Source organism: Cucurbita moschata, unplaced genomic scaffold (genome assembly GCF_002738365.1).
Source record: "Cucurbita moschata cultivar Rifu unplaced genomic scaffold, Cmos_1.0 Cmo_Scf00020, whole genome shotgun sequence".
NCBI classification, from domain to species: Eukaryota; Viridiplantae; Streptophyta; class Magnoliopsida; order Cucurbitales; family Cucurbitaceae; genus Cucurbita; species Cucurbita moschata.
This window is the reverse complement of record NW_019268536.1, coordinates 1,150,693-1,168,871: the sequence shown is the minus strand read 5'-3', so window position 1 is coordinate 1,168,871 and position 18,179 is coordinate 1,150,693. Positions and strand designations below refer to the sequence as shown.

The 18,179-nt window shown below is 39.0% G+C and overlaps 5 protein-coding genes and 1 pseudogene across 7 annotated transcripts; 3 read left to right on the top strand and 3 right to left on the bottom strand.

The window, feature by feature from the left end:
• The window catches only part of LOC111457611, a 6,602-nt pseudogene extending 1,962 nt beyond the window's left edge, over positions 1-4,640 (bottom strand).
• LOC111457600 (probable GTP diphosphokinase CRSH, chloroplastic) lies at positions 3,525-7,360 on the top strand. Its single transcript, XM_023099904.1, has 4 exons — positions 3,525-4,060; positions 5,431-6,363; positions 6,455-6,745; positions 6,864-7,360. Exons 1-4 carry the CDS (start codon positions 3,644-3,646, stop codon positions 6,996-6,998), a joined length of 1,776 nt encoding a protein of 591 aa, XP_022955672.1. The 5' UTR covers positions 3,525-3,643; the 3' UTR covers positions 6,999-7,360.
• Positions 7,361-7,375: 15 nt separating this feature from the next.
• LOC111457601 (CBL-interacting serine/threonine-protein kinase 1-like) lies at positions 7,376-10,341 on the bottom strand. Its single transcript, XM_023099905.1, has 12 exons — positions 10,132-10,341; positions 9,978-10,040; positions 9,826-9,897; positions 9,620-9,727; positions 9,448-9,528; positions 9,165-9,344; positions 8,797-9,018; positions 8,584-8,688; positions 8,384-8,500; positions 8,098-8,160; positions 7,930-8,004; positions 7,376-7,709 (listed from the first exon to the last, which is right to left on the bottom strand). The coding sequence occupies exons 1-12, from the start codon at positions 10,279-10,281 to the stop codon at positions 7,620-7,622; spliced, it is 1,326 nt and encodes a 441-aa protein (XP_022955673.1). The 5' UTR covers positions 10,282-10,341; the 3' UTR covers positions 7,376-7,619.
• A 2,074-nt stretch (positions 10,342-12,415) lies between these two features.
• On the bottom strand, positions 12,416-13,590 carry LOC111457602 (late embryogenesis abundant protein D-29). The gene is made up of 2 exons (XM_023099906.1): positions 13,158-13,590; positions 12,416-13,056 (listed from the first exon to the last, which is right to left on the bottom strand). Exons 1-2 carry the CDS (start codon positions 13,507-13,509, stop codon positions 12,518-12,520), a joined length of 891 nt encoding a protein of 296 aa, XP_022955674.1. The 5' UTR covers positions 13,510-13,590; the 3' UTR covers positions 12,416-12,517.
• A 733-nt stretch (positions 13,591-14,323) lies between these two features.
• LOC111457454 (diacylglycerol O-acyltransferase 3, cytosolic-like) lies at positions 14,324-15,926 on the top strand. Its single transcript, XM_023099657.1, has 2 exons — positions 14,324-14,740; positions 15,066-15,926. Exons 1-2 carry the CDS (start codon positions 14,351-14,353, stop codon positions 15,675-15,677), a joined length of 1,002 nt encoding a protein of 333 aa, XP_022955425.1. The 5' UTR covers positions 14,324-14,350; the 3' UTR covers positions 15,678-15,926.
• A 566-nt stretch (positions 15,927-16,492) lies between these two features.
• Positions 16,493-18,170, top strand: LOC111457661. Of its 3 annotated transcripts, none has more exons than XR_002712994.1 (2): positions 16,493-17,470; positions 17,728-18,170. XR_002712994.1 is itself a non-coding variant. In XM_023100002.1 (1 exon), the coding sequence occupies exon 1, from the start codon at positions 16,511-16,513 to the stop codon at positions 17,375-17,377; it is 867 nt and encodes a 288-aa protein (XP_022955770.1). In that variant the 5' UTR covers positions 16,493-16,510; the 3' UTR covers positions 17,378-17,636. The 3 variants fall into 3 exon arrangements, 1 of the variants encoding a protein (XP_022955770.1); XR_002712993.1 differs by having other exon boundaries at positions 17,699-18,170; XM_023100002.1 differs by lacking the exon at positions 17,728-18,170 and having other exon boundaries at positions 16,493-17,636.
• The last annotated feature ends 9 nt before the right edge of the window (positions 18,171-18,179 follow it).

Here is an 18,179-nt window from a genome sequence, read left to right as displayed (position 1 = left end):
TAAAAAAAAAAAAAAAAAAAAAATAGTGAATCGAGATTTATTACCAAATAACTTCACGAGGTCCACCGAAGCACCTCCAGTTTTACTGTTGCGCCAAACAGAGAAACGTACCATCGCAATAGGCAAATGAATGATGGTAAATATTTAGATAGAATGAGGAAAAATGCACAAGTTTGAATATCTAAATAGATACCTTGCAGGAACATGCTCAAACTTGCTCATTCTGCTTTCTCTTGATGAATTAACATTCTGCACAGCTATCTGGAAGATAGACACATGAAGATGCAGTGATGAAATAAATCACTCAGAATGTGAAGAGAATTAGAAAAAAAGAAATAGTTTTGAGGAGGAGGCTTTAACAGGCAAGAAAAAAATAACCTCATAGAGCTGTTCTCTAATTACAAAAGCAATTGCAGGCTACCTCACAAAAATAAATGAAATTCTCTTAGTATCAAATAGTTGGAGAAAAACATGTACAGGATGACAATTTAGGCGAAAAATATCTCATTGATAATCCATCCCTTTAACATGGGATGCTGCCTTCTCACAACCGAAGGAACCAATTTACATGGAACATACAGTTTTAACTTTGTGCATTATAGTTACATATTCAATTGATCTTTACTCACTCCTACTTCAGGGTCTTCAATACCCAAATCTTTGCAGAATGTCATGGAAAACTCTTCAGGGTCGCTCTCATAGTTGTTCAAGTCCTAAAAAATATATCATTTTGCACAAGTAAGCTGAATAAGTATTTGTTCCAGTCAAATGTATCAAGAGTATGCTCAACTTTACCCACAGAGACTGATCTTTTATGAGGGTATTGTTCACTCGGAGATCAAGCTGGGAAAGAAATAAAATTGCATTATTTGGCATCAAGCTGTAGAATAATGACAAAGGGAGATAGTTGTCAAGAGATTGGCATTGTTAACGCAAACTAGACAAACCTTGATTGAAATGACCGTTTCACCACTATACATATCTTGACCTTCAAAGGATTGAAATTCTGTAAGTTGCAACTGATAAGCAAAACCCAAGAGAAAACATGATAAATTTGATGGCAAGTCAAGATTTCATTATAAGTAATGATCTAAGTTATAAGGTTTTGTTGTTAATATCTAAAGGAGACATGGTTAGGCTGACCATTCAAATCCTTGAAGAATGGGAGAGAGAGACGCGGATGACTATTATCCTTACTTGAATGGATTGTGCAATTTGTGTTATAAATAACGGGGGAAGCTTTAAATCTTTCACCGTCCTCTTTGCAAAGAGCACCCTCTGAATCTGGATCTAGAGTAAACATCAAATATCATGACGTTACTGAAGATATTATCAGAAGAGCAAAAAAGGCATTTTCAAGTAAACCCTCAATGGTAGGTGCCAGTGGTTTTGGAACGTTTTAAGATAGCCTCTGAGTTCCTAGATTCAAGCTCCCAAGTTAAAAACTCATGTTGTCTCTCAAAGCTTACAAAGTGCATAACAAGCCATTCATATAATTTAAAGACTCTCATAAAGCCTGAGAATGATTAAACTCTATGAGAAAGTTCTTTCAACCTCCTTTTCCAAATGACAAAATTACAGCATCATATGGGAGAAACTAACAAAGATTTTTAAAGAAAATGATTATTTTTGTCCCCCATCTCTTACAAAGGCTCTAATTTCTTAACTTTTTCAATGCCTTATTGTCCATAATACTACTTTTCATTTGTATAAGTTTTAAGTTAAACTACAAGTTTATTACTTGAAATTCAACTATTTTTTAATTAGAGGAACTTTCAACTTTTTTTTAATTAGAGGTCCTTGAGTCTCTAATAAGTCTCTAAACTTTCAAATTAATATTTAACAAGTCCTTGAACTTTTTAATTTTGTGTCTAATACGTCCTTGAAATATTTGACATTATTTAAAATTCAAAGAGCTGTTGTATACAAAATTGAAAGTTTAAAGCATCATTAGACACATAAAATTGAGATGAACAATATAGACCTATTTAACACAAAATGCCTTACACTTGTTAGATGAACACGACTCTCCACAGTAGTATGATATTGTCCCACTTTGAGCATAAGCTCTCATGGCTTTGCTCTGGGCTTCCCCAAAAGGTCTCACACCAATGGAGATAGTATTCCTTGATTATAAACCCATGCTCATTCCCTAAATTAGCCAATGTGAGACTTTCATCCAACACCTCCCCTCGAACAAAGTACGCTCCCCTTAATCGAGGCTCGAATCTATTTTCTTTTGGAGTCTTAGTCATTTTTTATTATGCCTTCGAGGAGCCTCGATTCCTTTTCTTTTGGAGGCCTTTGTCGACATTTGAGGATTCTATTGACATAGCTAAGTTTAGGGCATGACTCTGATACCATGTTAGATGAACACGACTCTCCACAATGGTATGATATTGTCCACTTTGAGCATAAGCTCTCCTATCTTTGCTTTGGGCTTAGGCCTCACACCAATGGAGATTGTATTTCTTGATTATAAATCCATGATCATTTTCTAAATTAGTCGATGTGGCAAGAACACTTACGTTCTCAATGTCTACTGTGCTTTAGTTCGCCATACTATGAACTTTCAAAACACTGATTTCGGGCCTAAATACTAAACCAAAACACAGTCACAATGGAAGACATTAAGTCAGATATTTAAACCAAACGAAGTTTACAAGTCCTTCATTAAAGTATCAGCAATACGGCGGCCAAAATCATCGGTAAAACAGTGATTAATTCAGTTTTACAACTCAGAAATCCTAAATTTAGGGAGAAAAAAATAAAACCTAAATTCGAGCAGTCAAGAGCTGAAACTAACCTACACATGAATCATCACTGATTTAAAAGGAAACATAACAGGCACAACCAAGGTAAGCAATGAAAATTACCAGAAGAGTTCCAGGTGAAGGCATCTTTGAACCTCTGACCGTCGATTTCAATGTCCAAACGAATTGGCATTAGATACTCCGCCGTCGGACTTCGATAATGATCGAAAACATAAGAAATATAAAACCATGAGAAAGAGAAATCAATGAAAAGAACAATAGTGGAGATGAAAGCGAGAAAAAACTCACATCCTGAACTTGAAAGGAGCTTTTGAGTGAGCTGAGGCCAAAGCTTCCATGGTTACTTCGGGAGTTCAATTCTGTAGCTTTCAGAAGGATTGCAGTGCGCTTCTCTGAGTTTGGATCGTTCTCAACCTCAGCCTATGAGCTTTCTTTTATTTATTTATTTATTTATTTATGAATAGGACTGTTATTAGATACTAAATTAAAATTTAATTTAAAAATTTTAAAAAACAGATACAAAATTACAAATTTAATAATTATATTATTTTTAAATATGTTTTAAGGATTAAATTATTTCAAAATTGACTAACAATAAACTATTATTTAGTACTTAATTTAAGAAAAAATAGAAAGGGAGAGTATTTTTTTAAAAAATTAAATATAAAATTCAATTTTTTTTTATAACAATTAAAAAAAAGGATAATTAGTATTTATAAAAATAATATATTAAAAAAAAAACAAATAAAACCCATAAATCCAACTTTTAATTCGTGTGGCAGTTGCGGCGTCTGCGTCACCTTCATTCAAGCTCCTTTGAACTCAATAATGGCTCCGCTCCTTCCGGATTGAGCTTCAGACCCACAATAATGGAGCTCTTCTCCGCCATTAATCCTTCCCCGGACCTCCACTTCCTCTCCCTCCGTTCTCTCACCGACTGTCATAATCTTGCCCCTCCCAATCTTCTCCTCCGCCACTGTCCCCGCCCACTCAAGCCTCTCGCTCGATACCGCCTTCTGTATTTGCGAGCGTCCTCCACCTCCGGCGTACCTGATCTTCCCGCCACCGTGCCGGAGCATGCCGGCGGGAAATTAGTGGTGGAGCTCATCGGAGCCTTCAATGAGCTTACCGATAGGATGAATCTCAATTCCACTAGTTCGTCTGTGATCCTCTTCGTCACTCTCAAGCTCTCGATCCCTATCTTGCAGAGTTTTCCTCTGCTACCAGATGGCCGCTCTCCGCTCTCGAAGGCCTTGTCTGTGGCTCTTATTCTCGCCGATCTCCAGGTTTTCTTGCTCTTTCTAATGGCGTTTCTGTTGTTGTTGTTGATACTAATTGAGTTGCTATCGCTTCGATTCTTTGTTCTTATGGTCTTGATTGTTATTTGATCGATCGATCGTATGCTTTAGTTTAACTATTGTTCAATCCATAGTAGCGTTGGTTTCAGAGTTTGGTTGTTTAAATCTCAATTGCCTGCTTTTCGCTACTGGATTCTCTGCAACTTCCTCAGCTTCCAGCTTAATCTTTCCTTCTCTTCTTTATCAAGTTCAGAAACTTTTGTGGCTTATGGTTAGAGGAGATTACAGAGCTTTCTGCTAAAAGGTATAATTATATATATTTTTCAAATTAATTTAAAATCAATCGATGGAATAATGATTTGTTGATAGGTTTTCAATTAGATATTGTCCTCTTAGACTTTTCTTTTTGGACTTTTCATAAGGTTTCGTCTAATAGGGAGAGGTTTCCACACCTTTATAAGCAATGTGTCGTTATCCTCTCCACTTGATGAAGGATCTCACAATCCATCCCTTTGGGTGCCCAACGTTCTCACTGGCACACCGCCTGGTGTCTGACTTTGATACCACTTGTAACAGCCCAAGCACACCGCTAAAGATATTGTCTGCTTTAGCTCGTTACGTATCGCCGTCCACTTCACGGTTTTAAAACGCGTCTACTATGGAAAGGGTCTAGCCCTACTCCGACTAGTGCCTCGCACCGTCTGGTGACTGGCTCTAATACCATTTCTCGATTTGTGCGTGTCATCCTTGTGCAAGGGTTATGCTAGTAGATATTATCCTCTTTTGGTTTTTCTTTTCGAACATCCCTCGAGGTTTTTAAAACGCATTTGTTATGGAGAGGTTTCCAAACCCTAATAAAGAATGCTTCGTTCTCCTCCTGATGTGGGATCTCATAATCCACCCCCTTTCGGGGCCCAATGTCCTCGGTGACACTCGTTCCTTTCTCCAATCGACATGAGACCTCCTACCAATCCACCCCTGTGGGGCCCAATGTCCTTGCTGGCACACTGCTTCGTGTCCACCCCCTTCACTAGTAGATATTGTCCTCTTTAGCATTCCCTTATGGGCTTCTCGTCTAGGTTTTTAAAACGGGTTTGTTAGGGAAAAGCTTCCACACCCTTATAAAGAATGTTTCGTTCTCCTCCCCAATTGATGTGGGATCTCCGTTGGGGATGGAGAAGAGAAGAGATGGAACTGAATGCTTTATGTTGCTTATTATTGCTTTAACATCGCAATAGGCATTGTTCTTAATGGGAGCTCTATACTGCTCAACAGCCTTTTCTGTGAGTTTCAGTCTGAACTTGATAGATTTGAGACTTTCAGTCACTGATACATTTTGGAACAAACCATTATCACAGATGGATGCAGAAGTTATATCCGCAGGCATTCTTAGAGAGGTCATGGAGGCTGGGGGAATATCCATTCAGGAAGTCAAGAACCAGATAGGCATAAGTACTGCTCATCTACTGCACGAGCTCCTACGTGTGAAGCAGATTCCTTCGAGAGTCGATATTTTCGACGACGATAGTTCAGCTGCTTTAAGAAGGTTCTGTCTTACATATTATGATATTAGAGCCTTGATTTTAGAGCTGGCTCTGAAGCTTGATTCAATGAGGCATCTCCAATTCTTGCCAAGATACCAGCAGCAGATGCTTTCTCTTGAGGTTTTGAAGATCCATGCACCATTAGCATTTGCAGTAGGAGCCAACTTCTTATCACTTCAGTTGGAGGATCTTTCTTTCCGTTACTTGTTTCCTTGCTCCTACTTCTACGTAGATTCGTGGTTGCGAAGCCACGAGTCAGGAAGTAAGTCTTTGATCGAAACATACAAGGACAAGTTGGAACAGTCCTTGAAGAATGATCCTATATTAACAGAGATGGTGGAAGATATTTCTGTCAAAGGTCGCTATAAGAGTCGATCTAGTACCATGAAGAAACTCCTGAAAGATGGTCGAAAACTCGAGGAAGTTAACGATATTCTAGGATTACGTGTCATATTGAAGCCTAGGTCCGGGATGGATTCATCAGAAATGGGTGAGAGAGCTTGCTACCAGGCAGGTGAAATTATAAAGTCACAGTGGAAAGAGATACCCCATAGGACTAAAGACTATATTGCAAGGCCAAAACCCAATGGCTATAAGAGCTTACACATGGCTGTGGATGTGAGTGAAGAGAGCAAGACAAAGCCATTAATGGAAATACAGATACGAACTACAGAGATGGACAAATTGGCTGCTGGTGGAACAGCATCACATTCATTATACAAGGGAGGTCTCACAGATCCAGAAGAAGTTAGTATCTATTTTAATGGTTTAATACACTTGAATTAGTAGTTTTGTTCTATAAGTTTGAGATTGATGTGGTTGTTTGTCAATGCTATAGGCAAAGCGGCTCAAGGCCAAAATGTTGGCTGCAGCTGAACTTGCTGCTCTACGTCTTAAAGATTTTCCATCGTCTAACTATAAAGGGATACATACTGACCAAAGAGGTCGAGTTTTCGGCCTTCTCGACAAGAATGGAGATGGTAGGATAAGCATTGAGGAGCTTGTCGATGTCATGGAAGACCTCGGTGTTGACGCCGCCGGAGAAGATGCACGAGAGATGATGCAACTTCTGGATTCAAATAGTGATGGCTCTCTTAGCTCCGATGAATTCGACTTTTTTCAAAAACAGGTGAATGTTTCCTGGGCATATCTCTAAATTCTGAGATGATTGTGTTTGTTTTTGGTTGTGAAACATGTTACCTCTGCCTTGTTGTGATGTATGACAAACTATTCTTTTTTGTTCTTAGGTTGAATTCATACGCAGCTTGGAGAACAGAGATGATCAATACAAGGCCATACTAAACGATAAGCTCCAAAATGACGACGACAGCGGTTTGATACAGGTCTATAGTGAAGAGCTCGGCAATCGACTTGCCACATAGTCTCGGTATCAGACTACCATTTATCTCGACGAGGTTAGGAAACTAAGTTTCTTTTGAGTTACATTTTTAGCTTCATGGTTGTGAATAATTGTTTATAAGCTTGAGAAAAAAAGCCAATCGACTTGCCACACAGTCTCGGTATCGGACTACCATTTATCTCAACAAGGTTAGGAAATTAAGTTTCTTATGAGTTACATTTTTAGCCTTCATGGTTGTGAATAATTGTTTATAAGGTTGAGAAAAAAAAGCCAATTCCTGTGCAGCAATATGATTTGGAAGGGCTCATATTTTCATCAGAAAGTGTAATCTTAGATGGAAAGAACCCAATATAGGATAAAGTAATATGTATATCAAATTGTTTAGAAGATCTGTGTTACAAAAGAGGAAGAGAACTATGATTATATTCTCAAACTTCCATCATACTAATGAATTTTGTGTTCTTATACATTTGGTATAGAGTTTTACATACAAGGGGATACAAAGGAGGCTTCCTGCCATGTAATATTTGGCTCTATCTATTATCTACATTTATACCCACTTATGCACCAACCAAAGACCTTGAAATCAATCCAAATTATAAAATTATAATGATTCAACTAGAAATCTGTGTATCAATTTCTTCTAACATGTACTGTTTACTGCTAAGGAGCTTGAATTATGCCGTTCGAGCTCTGGGTTTGTGCCCAAATCATTTGATAGCCTTTCACACAACTGCAGGATTTGAATTGAATTGAATTGAATTGATGTTAGAAGTTAAGAATCTTTTTAATAGAAAAAAGTGGCTTCCTTAGCAGAGTTTTTCTAATCTATTACTTTGGGACTCTTTCGAATGACCTTCTAAATGCTTAGAAATGTATTTTAAGAGCAAAAAATCGTTCTAAGCACGTAAAAAATCATTCCAAATCGACAATTTTTACTTCGAAATGTGTACCTGTCTATAAGCTGATGAATCTCCAAAAGATTTTTTCAGTTCAACTACATGAAGAAACGGGCTTATCTCAAAGACCTGGGACAAGAATTCAGCAGATTTGGTTAATGGGAGCAACTATTGGCATCAGGTCTCATGAAATTTAAAACGTAACTTTAATGAAATTTTTACCTCTGCCACAAATGATAGATTACTTAGGCTTCTTTGGCATCTTACCTCTTGCATCACTTTCAACTAAAGACGCAGAAAAGAAAAGATGTTACAGGCATGTTGCAAGAAAGGGCAACGGCCTTATAAGGGGTCGTTTGTAATTGAGGGGTCGTTTGTAATTTAAAACGGCAGGCAACGATGCGGCAGGCAACGATGACCACAACTCTTATTAAAACCCATTTCCATGGATGGGTTAACGATGTTGACATCTACCACACTCTTTCAATGCTAAGAACTGAGTACCAACCTTTCCACTTTTCTTTTGGACTCGAAATCCCATATCCGTTGCGATAATTTCGATTCTCTCTAGCAAGTCCTTGGCCGAATGGTTGGATGTAAATCTGATCTTCCTCTCGGAAACATCCTATGATTATTCAGATTAGAACGTTAGGTAATCAAACAAGAGTATAAAATGAACAAACAAGCCTTCTGCACTTGTACTCTCACCTCTTGCTCAAAGAAACCAGACAGATCCAGACTTGAAGACATCCCAATTAACTCAAACGCATTGATAATAGATGGAGATTTTGGGCTGTTTTCGACGTCGGATGGCTATGCCAAAGGTATAAATCCGAAATCTCATCAGTAAAACATGATAAAACTGGTAAGAAGGGGTGGGGGAAAAACAAGGAGAAACAATTTGTTTATCACTACATATACCTCATCAGGCGTTGAGATGGCATCATCCTGATCATCAAGTGGACCCTCCTCCTCATCGTCATAACCAGGAGAAGCAGGATTATAGTCGGTCTTGAACCACTCATTCTCTTTAATTCCTGCTATTGTAATGCGTGTGTTTGGATTGGGGTCAAGAGTTCTCCCTATCAACTTTCTGGCACCTGCCGATAACCATTTGGGTATCTGAAAATCCCCCCTCAAAGTCTACAACGAACGTTGATGCATATAAATATACTTGCTAAAGGGGAAACAGAAAAAGAGAGAGAGACAGGGAATCGAAAGAATACAAGGGATATGTTAGTTTCTAGTTTGTTCTTCTTTTTTCCCCTAACGTAGTCAGCTTTAGGTACCTTTTTATAAAGTAAAGATAGATTGGTCTCGTCGAATGGAAGACAGCCCGTAAGAATGACATACAAAATAACCCCACATGACCATATATCAGAGGCGGCTCCATTGTATCCTCTGTTAGCAAGAACCTCTGGTGCAACATAGTTGGGACTTCCACAGGTAGTGTGCAGCAAACCATCTTCCTAAGGCCATAAACTATCCATCAATTCTAGTTCTTCAACTACGAATTAAGTAGCCTAGATCTAGATGACATGATCTCAAAAGTAGATTTCTATAGAATATTACCCTGCAATTCTGTGGTAAAGCACTGAGGCCAAAATCAGAAATCTTAATGTTTCCCTTATCATCAACAAGCACGTTTTCCAGCTAGAAGGATCAACCGGCAAAAGAATATCAAATAAAAATGGTATGAAGAGTTATTGTTTCACGAAAGGAGACAGAAACTGCATGTAAATACCTTGAGATCCCTGTGGTAAACTCCTTTTTCATGGCAGTAGCTGAGACCATCAATAAGCTGCTGGAAGAGCCTTCGACCTTCCGCTTCATTCATCTTACCTTTGGATTCCTAAAACACGCACAAAGTAATCTCTAACTTAAACTCCCCAATTCTATGACTATGTCCAACAGGAGTTCAACCAAATCAACATCATAAAACACACTTACAATTCTATCAAACAATTCTCCACCAGAGGCGCACTCCAGAACCATATAAATCTTCGTCTTACTAGCTAAAACCTGTAACATCCATACAAAAAAGTTCAAAACACTAATTTCTTCACTAAATCCATCCGAATCACGCTCGTTCGAATACAAACCTCATAAAGTCTTACAACATTCGGATGCCTGAGGAGCTTGAGAGTACTTATTTCACGCTTAATCTGCAATCGATTCCGATTGCATCAGTACGATTCGCTAAATAACAATAAGAACATAAAGAAAAAAAAAGGAAGAAATGAAATGGAAAGAAACCTGGTCGGAGAAGTTGAGACGGAGAATCCTAGTCTTGTCGAGGATCTTGACTGCGTAACGGCGACCGGTACGGATATCGGCGGCCAACTTCACCTTGCCGAAATTGCCTTCTCCGAGAGTCTTCCCCAACTCATACTTACCAACTCTCATTCTCCTTCTTCTTCGTCTTCCTCTTTCACCACTGCGTCTTTCTCTCTGCCAAGTTTGTGGTCTCTCTCTCTCTCTCCTTTTAAATAATTTTTTAATTATTATTTATTCATTTATTTTCTTTTTTGGCCCTTTACTTGGCTTCGCGCCTTCGATTATTCAACGATTCAATAAATGAACAGAATGGAACCCCACGCGCGGGAACAGTGCGTGACTGTCACTTTTAATGGCAACCACGTACTATTGACCCCACGCGCTTCATTGGGCTTTCTTTTTCCGTTTTTAATATTTTCTCCAATTTTCTTTGGATGATTGCATTTATTTATTTATTTTCCTTTTCTTTTTTCCGCCTCCGAATTTTACCTGATGATATTGACTTTACACGAAACGCAACCGTTTTTGGCTCTTTGTGTTAAACGTGAGTATTGCCATTAAAATAATTATAATTGGTTATAAAATTCTTGTCTTTACTTTTAAATAATAATTTTAAAAAATCTTTATCCTTATCCTTTTGAACTTTTTGTTATATGGTAATTTTTTAAGTTTTTTTTTTTTTTTTTCGTTTTATTAATAAAAATACGGTTGAACTTCACATTTTATCTAAAGAAACTGTCGGAGGAAAGTCTTACATCGACTAATTTAGGGAATGGTCATGGGATTATAATCAAGGGATACTATCTCCATTGGAATGAAGCCTTTTCGGGAAGCCCAAAGCAAAGCTATGAGAGCTTATGCTCAAAGTGGACAATATCATACCATCCTAGAGAGTCGTGTTCATCTAACATAGTATCAAAGTTATGCCCTAAAACGCCGTGTTCGTGTGACATAGTATCAAAGTTATGCCCTAAAACGCCGTGTTCGTGTGACATAGTATCAAAGTCATGCCCTAAAACTTAGCCATGTTAATAGAATCCTCAAATGTCGAACAAATGACTCCAGAAAGAAAAGGAGTCGAGTCTCAATTAAGAGGAAGCGTACTTTGTTCGAAGGGGGAGGTGTTGGATTCGTGTTCATCTAACATAGTATTAGAATCATGTCCTAAAACTTAGCCATGTCAATAAAATCCTCAAATGTCGAACAAAGGACTCCAAAAGAAAAGGAATCGAATTTTGATTAAGAGGAAGCATACTTTGTTCGAGGGGAGGTGTTGGATGAAAGTCCCACGTCGGGGTAATTTAAGGAATGATCATGAGTTTATATCATACCATCCTCGAGAGAGTAACATCCTTAAATTTTTAGAAAGTAAAAAGAAACTCTAATTTTTTTAAAAAATATCTTTGAAAAAGTATATTTGAAATTGTTTTAAATGGTAACAAAGTTTTAATGTTACTTTACAAATTTTATTGATATTATATTTTAAAAATAAGTTTAAAAATAATATTTTTTAATTATAGTGTAATGTTAAAAGGATATTTTTAAAATAAAATATTTTTTAAATATAGTCGTAATGTTAAAAGGATACTTTAAAAATAAAATAAATAAAATACAGTAGGATAAGGGTATTTTTAGAAGATTACTCCCCAAAGCAAAAATACGAGAGCTTATGATCAAAGTGGACAATATCATACCATTATGAAGAGTCGTGATTTCTAATATGGTATCAGAGCCATGCCTAATATCGAAGCTTAGTACTAAAGTGTAAACTTAACCATGTCAATAGAATTCTCAAATATCGAACAAAAAATTGTGAGTCTCGAAGGTATAGTCAAAAGTGACTAAAGTGTCGAACAAATAGTGTACTTTGTTCAAGGACTCCAAAAAAAGGAGTCGAGCCTCTCTCAAGAGCTTCATAAACCCCATGGGAGGTTTATAGTGTACTTTGTTTGAGGAGAGGAATATTTTATATAATATTTAAATGAAAAATTTAAATATATTATTTTTAGATAAAAGTGCAAAAAAATATAATCGTATTTTTTGTTAATTTAAAATGTGTATCTTTATTAATTTCGTCACTTTACTTATTTAATCGACGAAAGTACAAAAATCAAGTCTGAAATCATTTAAAATAAAATACACAACACGTGGAGACGTACCGACTAAAAAGTGTTATTTATTTAAATTTTTGGTCGCATTTATTTCGTGTCTCATTGATTAAATAAATGAAGATTATTAGTAATAATAGAATTCTAAAAATAAATAATTATAAACCATTAAAAACTATTTATTGAAATCTTAAAACGAAACTCTCTTCTCTACATTATAATATGAACACACACTCCCGCCACCATGCCGGAGTTATTCACAGCTCGTCGTCCGGCCCGATCTCCGCCTCCGACCAAACCACGTCGTCTTTGATCCTCTGCGACTTCTTCTTCGCCGCCTCGTATTGCTCTTCCATTTTCTCCTTCGCCGCCTCGTATTGCTCCCCTATCTTCTCCTTCGCCGTCTCGTACCCGTCCTTCGCCCAGCTCTTCACCTTCTCCTTCGCCTCCTCTGCTCTTCTCGCCGCCGCCTCCGCGCTCTCCTTCGTCTCCTTCCCCTTCTCCTTCGCCGCCTCCGTTGTTTCCTCTGTTTTCTTCTTCGCTGCCTCCTCCGCTTCTCTCGTTTTCTCCGCCGCCTCACCGGCGACTTCCTCGCCTCTGTTCTTCAGCGAGGCGGTTTTTTCCTTCGCTGCTTTTGCTGCATTGGATGCGTATTCTTTCGCCTTCTCTGCTCCTTCGGTTGTCTTCCCGGCCGCCGTGTTCGCCATTTCAGCCGCCTTGTCCTTCGCATTCCCGGCCTTCTCCGCCGCCGTGTCCTTCACTTCTCTGCCCTTCTCACCACCGCAATGTCCCGCTTCTACCGGAGAGGAAAAGAGCTTTTTAGTAAATTCACAGAAAAATTCTCTAGAAACTTCCAATTTCGAAGAAATTTGTTTATAAATTTATTAAGAACAGAACCTGAGGCGGCATTCCCCATTTTGTCCTTCGCCTTTTCAGCGGCACCGGAAGTGAAATCAGTAACTTTCTTTACGCCATCTTCTGGCCGTTCATTTTTCAGTCCAAGTCCGCCGGAAATCTTCTCTTTCGCCCATTCCGTCCAAGTCTCCGCCGACTGATCCTTTTCCTTTTCATCTTTCGCCGCCGTCTCAACCTTCATTTCTTGGTAATCTCGACCCTCCTCCGTCGACGGAACGTGCACCACGTTCTCGCTCCAGCAAAAACTCGCCGTAAAAACCAGCAACGCCACCGCTGCCACCGCTACCGCCACCGGTAGAGCAATCCGGCAACGGCGAACTCGAATCGAAGGCATTTGGATTGATGAATTGAAAGTAAATAAGTGAAATCGTGAAGTAGAGTGAAGAAAATTAAGCTCCGGCGAAATGGGGAATTTAGGGCTTTTTTTTTATAGTGGAGAAGCGGTAAACGGTGAGTAGACGTGGCGGAGGAAGACGGGATGATACGTGGCGTCTGGAGAGGTCGGTTGGGGTGTACGGATTAGCCACGTGTTAGCATCGACTTACAGGTGGCATTTTGTTGGGCGTTGATGCTCTTTTGGGGAGAGATGTGTACACGTGTCTGAAAATATATCTTCTACAAGAAGCGAGAGAGACCAATGAGTATGTCGAGCACTTCAACAATTATTTTTTAAATTTCATACGCCAAATATATTTTCTTCTATTTTAAATAAGGTACGAATATTCATTAAGGTGGCACGCTTATCTTAATTTATTTTAAAATAATTATTTCTTAAAAAAATTAAAATAAATAAGAAAAAATTTCAACTACAAAAAAAAATAAAAAATAATAATAATAATAATTAAAGAATTTTTTGTTTTTTGTTTCTTGTTTGAATGGAAAGGGAAAGCCAAAAACTTAAAGCGGTACACGTCAGCATCCTACGTGTTTCCACGTGTACTATCACCAGCCATACAATCCACGCTATAATCATCCAACGGCGGGGGTTAATGCAGCGCTTGCGCGGGAACGGAAAAAGCTCGTGGTCCACGTGAGTCGACACGAGGTCCTCCATCTTTCGAATCAAAATCCGCCACGTCAGCAAAACTCGATCCTTCCGTAATTTGGTTTAGTTTCAAAATTTGATTCGTCGCTTCTTTCCTAGTTGAAATCTTCAATCCATCCTCCTCGAATCCATGGAGGTCTCCGGCGCCGTTACCCGGCGGCTCTCTAGCCTCTTCCGCTGCGAGATTGCTCAATCCGTTGATGTCGCCAGCGCCGATGCACGGCGGGCTCCCTGTAGCCTGTCCGTTTCCGGTGGCTCTGTTAGTACTGGAACTCACGTTATTGGCCTCGTCGGTCGTCGGAATATAGATTCTTCTAGGTTTTCTGATAATGGTCATTTGCGATATTATGTTGGACCGAATTGCCAGGGGAGGAGGTTGAAGAAGGAGAAGGAAGCGGTGAAGAAGAAATTGAAATTGTTGAAAGGATTGTCCGGTTATTCATCTACGGATCACGAATCTGGCTTAGTGTTTCGATTTGATGATTGCTTGATCGGAGACTTTCAAGCGGATCGCTTCTCTGTAAGTTGAACAATTCTGTAAAATCGCTTCAAGCATTTTTAAAATCTCTTGACCTAAATCCGGTTTGATCGCGCTACTTGATCTGCACCAGCTGAATAATTGAGATGTTTTCTTCTCTTTATCCGAATTAAGTAATATAAATTATCCATGTTGAATCGGAGTTGAGCTTGAGATTTCTTTGCATATACTTGCGATCCAAATCTCTTGTTTCTGCTCGATCGCACTAGAACTCAATCTTCATGAATGATTTCTTGTTGTATTTGTTTTGGCTGAATAGATTTTTTGATAACATCCATTGATCGCATTGTTGTTCCCTTAATTGCAGATCGAGGAAACAAGAGAGGCATTGGTAAAACAGCTTCAACAACTAAAATCTGAGGAAAAGGACCAGAAAAGAAGGAGGAAGTTAGAGAAGGCCAAGCTTAAAGCAACTCGAGTAAAAACAATTCACGAGTCATCATCATCTTCATCCTCTGAATCCAGTGACAACGAAGGCTACATGACCAACACAAGCTACCAAATAAGGAAGGCACTTTCACAGCCATTCCCAGATCAATGGAAGACAAATGGCATCAAAGAATCAACACTGCCTCCTCCTTTGCAATCCCAACTGCTCAATTCCGACACAAAAAACATCGGCGTCGCACGATCGGTATCTGTAGGGAGGGTTGAAGTGTGTATGGGAAACAAGTGCAAGAAGGCAGGGGCAGCAGCATTGATGGAGGAATTTGAGAGGGTGATGGGAGCTGATGGTGCTGTTTGTGGGTGTAAATGCATGGGGAAATGCAGAGATGGACCAAATGTGAGAGTCTCTGGTGCGTTGGCCGGACAAAGCTGCTCTGCAAATCCTCTGTGCATTGGAGTTGGAGTGGAGGATGTTGGCAGAATTGTAGCTGATCATCTTGGACAACAAGGGGAGCTGAAACAATCAAGGTAACACCTGCAACTGATGATACTCATCGGAGAAGCTAAATGATCTTCCCCTTTGAGTTATACTGAGTTGGGTTGGGATAACCAACTTTTTGGACCCAAACCAACTATTAAAATTTCAAATTTGTCAATCCAATCCATGAAAGGAAGCTATATGGTGAATCCCAACTCAACCCGAGTTCTGTTGATTCGGTTATTAGTTTACACTCTTGTTAAAAAAATATTGAATTTACACTATTTCAATACTAATGACTTATATTTAAGAATTAAAATTTCGATGTCAATTATAATAATTCCGTGATTCAATAGAACATGTGATAATCTTGCCTGATTTTCTTTGCATATGGAACCAGGTAAACTTTCATATCAAATGGTAGAAGCGTATTCCTGTTCCTCTGTTGAATTCCATGTAATTTATGATAACGAGAAACTCGTGCTTATTTTACTGGTCTTCAAAGGCAAAAAGAAGCCGCACGTAATTTATGATAACGAGAAAGTCGTGCTTATTTTACTGGTCTTCAAAGGCAAAAAGAAGTCTGGACGTATGGTTTAAAACAAATCACTGTCCGTAGTAGTTATACCTTTAACTTTACAATAAATGAAATAATTAACTTTACAATAAATGAAATAATTAGGAAATTTAACTAGTTCAAATTCTGCTCATTACACGCTTGTCTAAGTATTGCTCGATTTTAGGTAGCTACTGTGAATTACAGATTAAAAGTAAATATATTTCAACAATTTTCTTATAAAAACTGATTAAAATTCTTAATAATTAAAATTAAATAAATAAATAAGGTTGATTGAATATAGGGTGGAAAATTAATAATTTAGGAGAAAATGAACGAAGACGTTGATGTGCAGATTGAGTTCAAAATTCAAACAAAGAGACCCAAATCGCCAGGCGACTTCTTCTTCTTCCTCGTTTTCACAGCCCCGGATTTTGTCGCCGGTTCCGATTCTAGGGTTTCTGTCCCGGCGAATGCTGCTGCTGTTCCTCCGATGAATCGGCCGCACTACAACCATCTTCAATCCAACTCCATTTCTAACTGCCACGAATGCGGGATTTCTCAGTCCGTATGCTGGATCCTCCACAATGTCCGTTTCAAAGCTTCCTTCCGTCGTCTCTGCACCAATTGCGTCCTTAAGAACAATCTTTCCCGTTTCTGTCCTCTTTGCTTCGATATTTACGACGATTCGACTCCGCCGTCGTCTCATCAGCGAGTTATGTGCTTCAGATGCCCTTCAATATCTCATGTCTCTTGTGCTTCCTTTCGTTTTTCTTCTACGTTCCTCTGCCCTGTCTGCTCCGATCCTTGCTTTGCCTTCTTCGACGGTTTCGACTCCGACGGCCTTCGCCAATCGGAGCCCGCCGTTGCCGTTTTGGCCGGTAGAGATGGTAAATCGGCGAAGGCGATTGTCGCTGCGGCTCGTGTCGCCGCTCAATCCATGCGAAGAGCGGCGGCTGACGCTAGGGCTGTAGCGGAGATGAAGATCAGGAATGCTGTGTTCGCTAAGAAGCAGGCTACTCTCGCCTTGGAACGGCTTGCTTTTCTTGTACTTCAGGAGAAAGACAGAAATGGATATGCTAAAACTAATGGAAATGCTGCTGCTGGTGCGGTGGAAGAAGAAGAAGAAACCGAGCTACAAGGTGAAGTGGTAACAGCCATTCTTGAGCGTATGAAGGCGAATCACACTCAGTTTTGACGAGGGTAGCTGATTAAGGAAACTGTAGAGTAATCTTCTTCGACTCGCATTCAATCGAGTACCTCCAAGATTCAGTTGAATCAGGGCGCAGAGGTACTATTTACTCATCCATGGAAGCTTGTGGATCGATGCAGTGACGATTTTTCTATATTCATAGATGCAAGAACAAATCAGAAAAAGGAAGTGTGAATGGATTTCCATGTACATTTCAAAATTTCAATACTATTTGATTGTTCTTGTTCTGCTTTATCGATTCCAATTCTTCATTTTATCACTTCTGTTTGCTCTATATATATAGTTCTCAGCTTCTTCTTCATGCAGCTCTCTCTTCTATCGGCCATTTTTATCAGAATCTCATAGCTTTAGAGGTGTGGAAGCCATTGTTGCCGCCTTCAAGCTACAAGAATCGCCACTGCGGAGCCACGGTCAACATTTGATATTCAAATACCAGTGGCGGCGGAACGGTGGCCATATCAAGACGCCGGCGGCGATAGATAGTGCTGATTTCAACTAACAAAGTATGGATCTGCGGTGAATTTTCTGAGATACCATCATTTCGTTTCGTTTGATTCAGATTATAGACCGAGTCTGCTCGATTCAACTCGCTTCCAGTTAACCGAGTTGACTCAGTGAATTTCCCCGTCCATTAATAATTTTTCTGAGTTCGAAAAAAAAAACTCTTCTTTTTCCTTGCAACTAATAAAGAACGTTACTTTTGAGAATAATATCTATAATTAATTAATGGGGTTTCGGGTTTCCCCCCTTTATTTCCTTCCCACGAAAAAAAAAAAAAAAAAAAAGG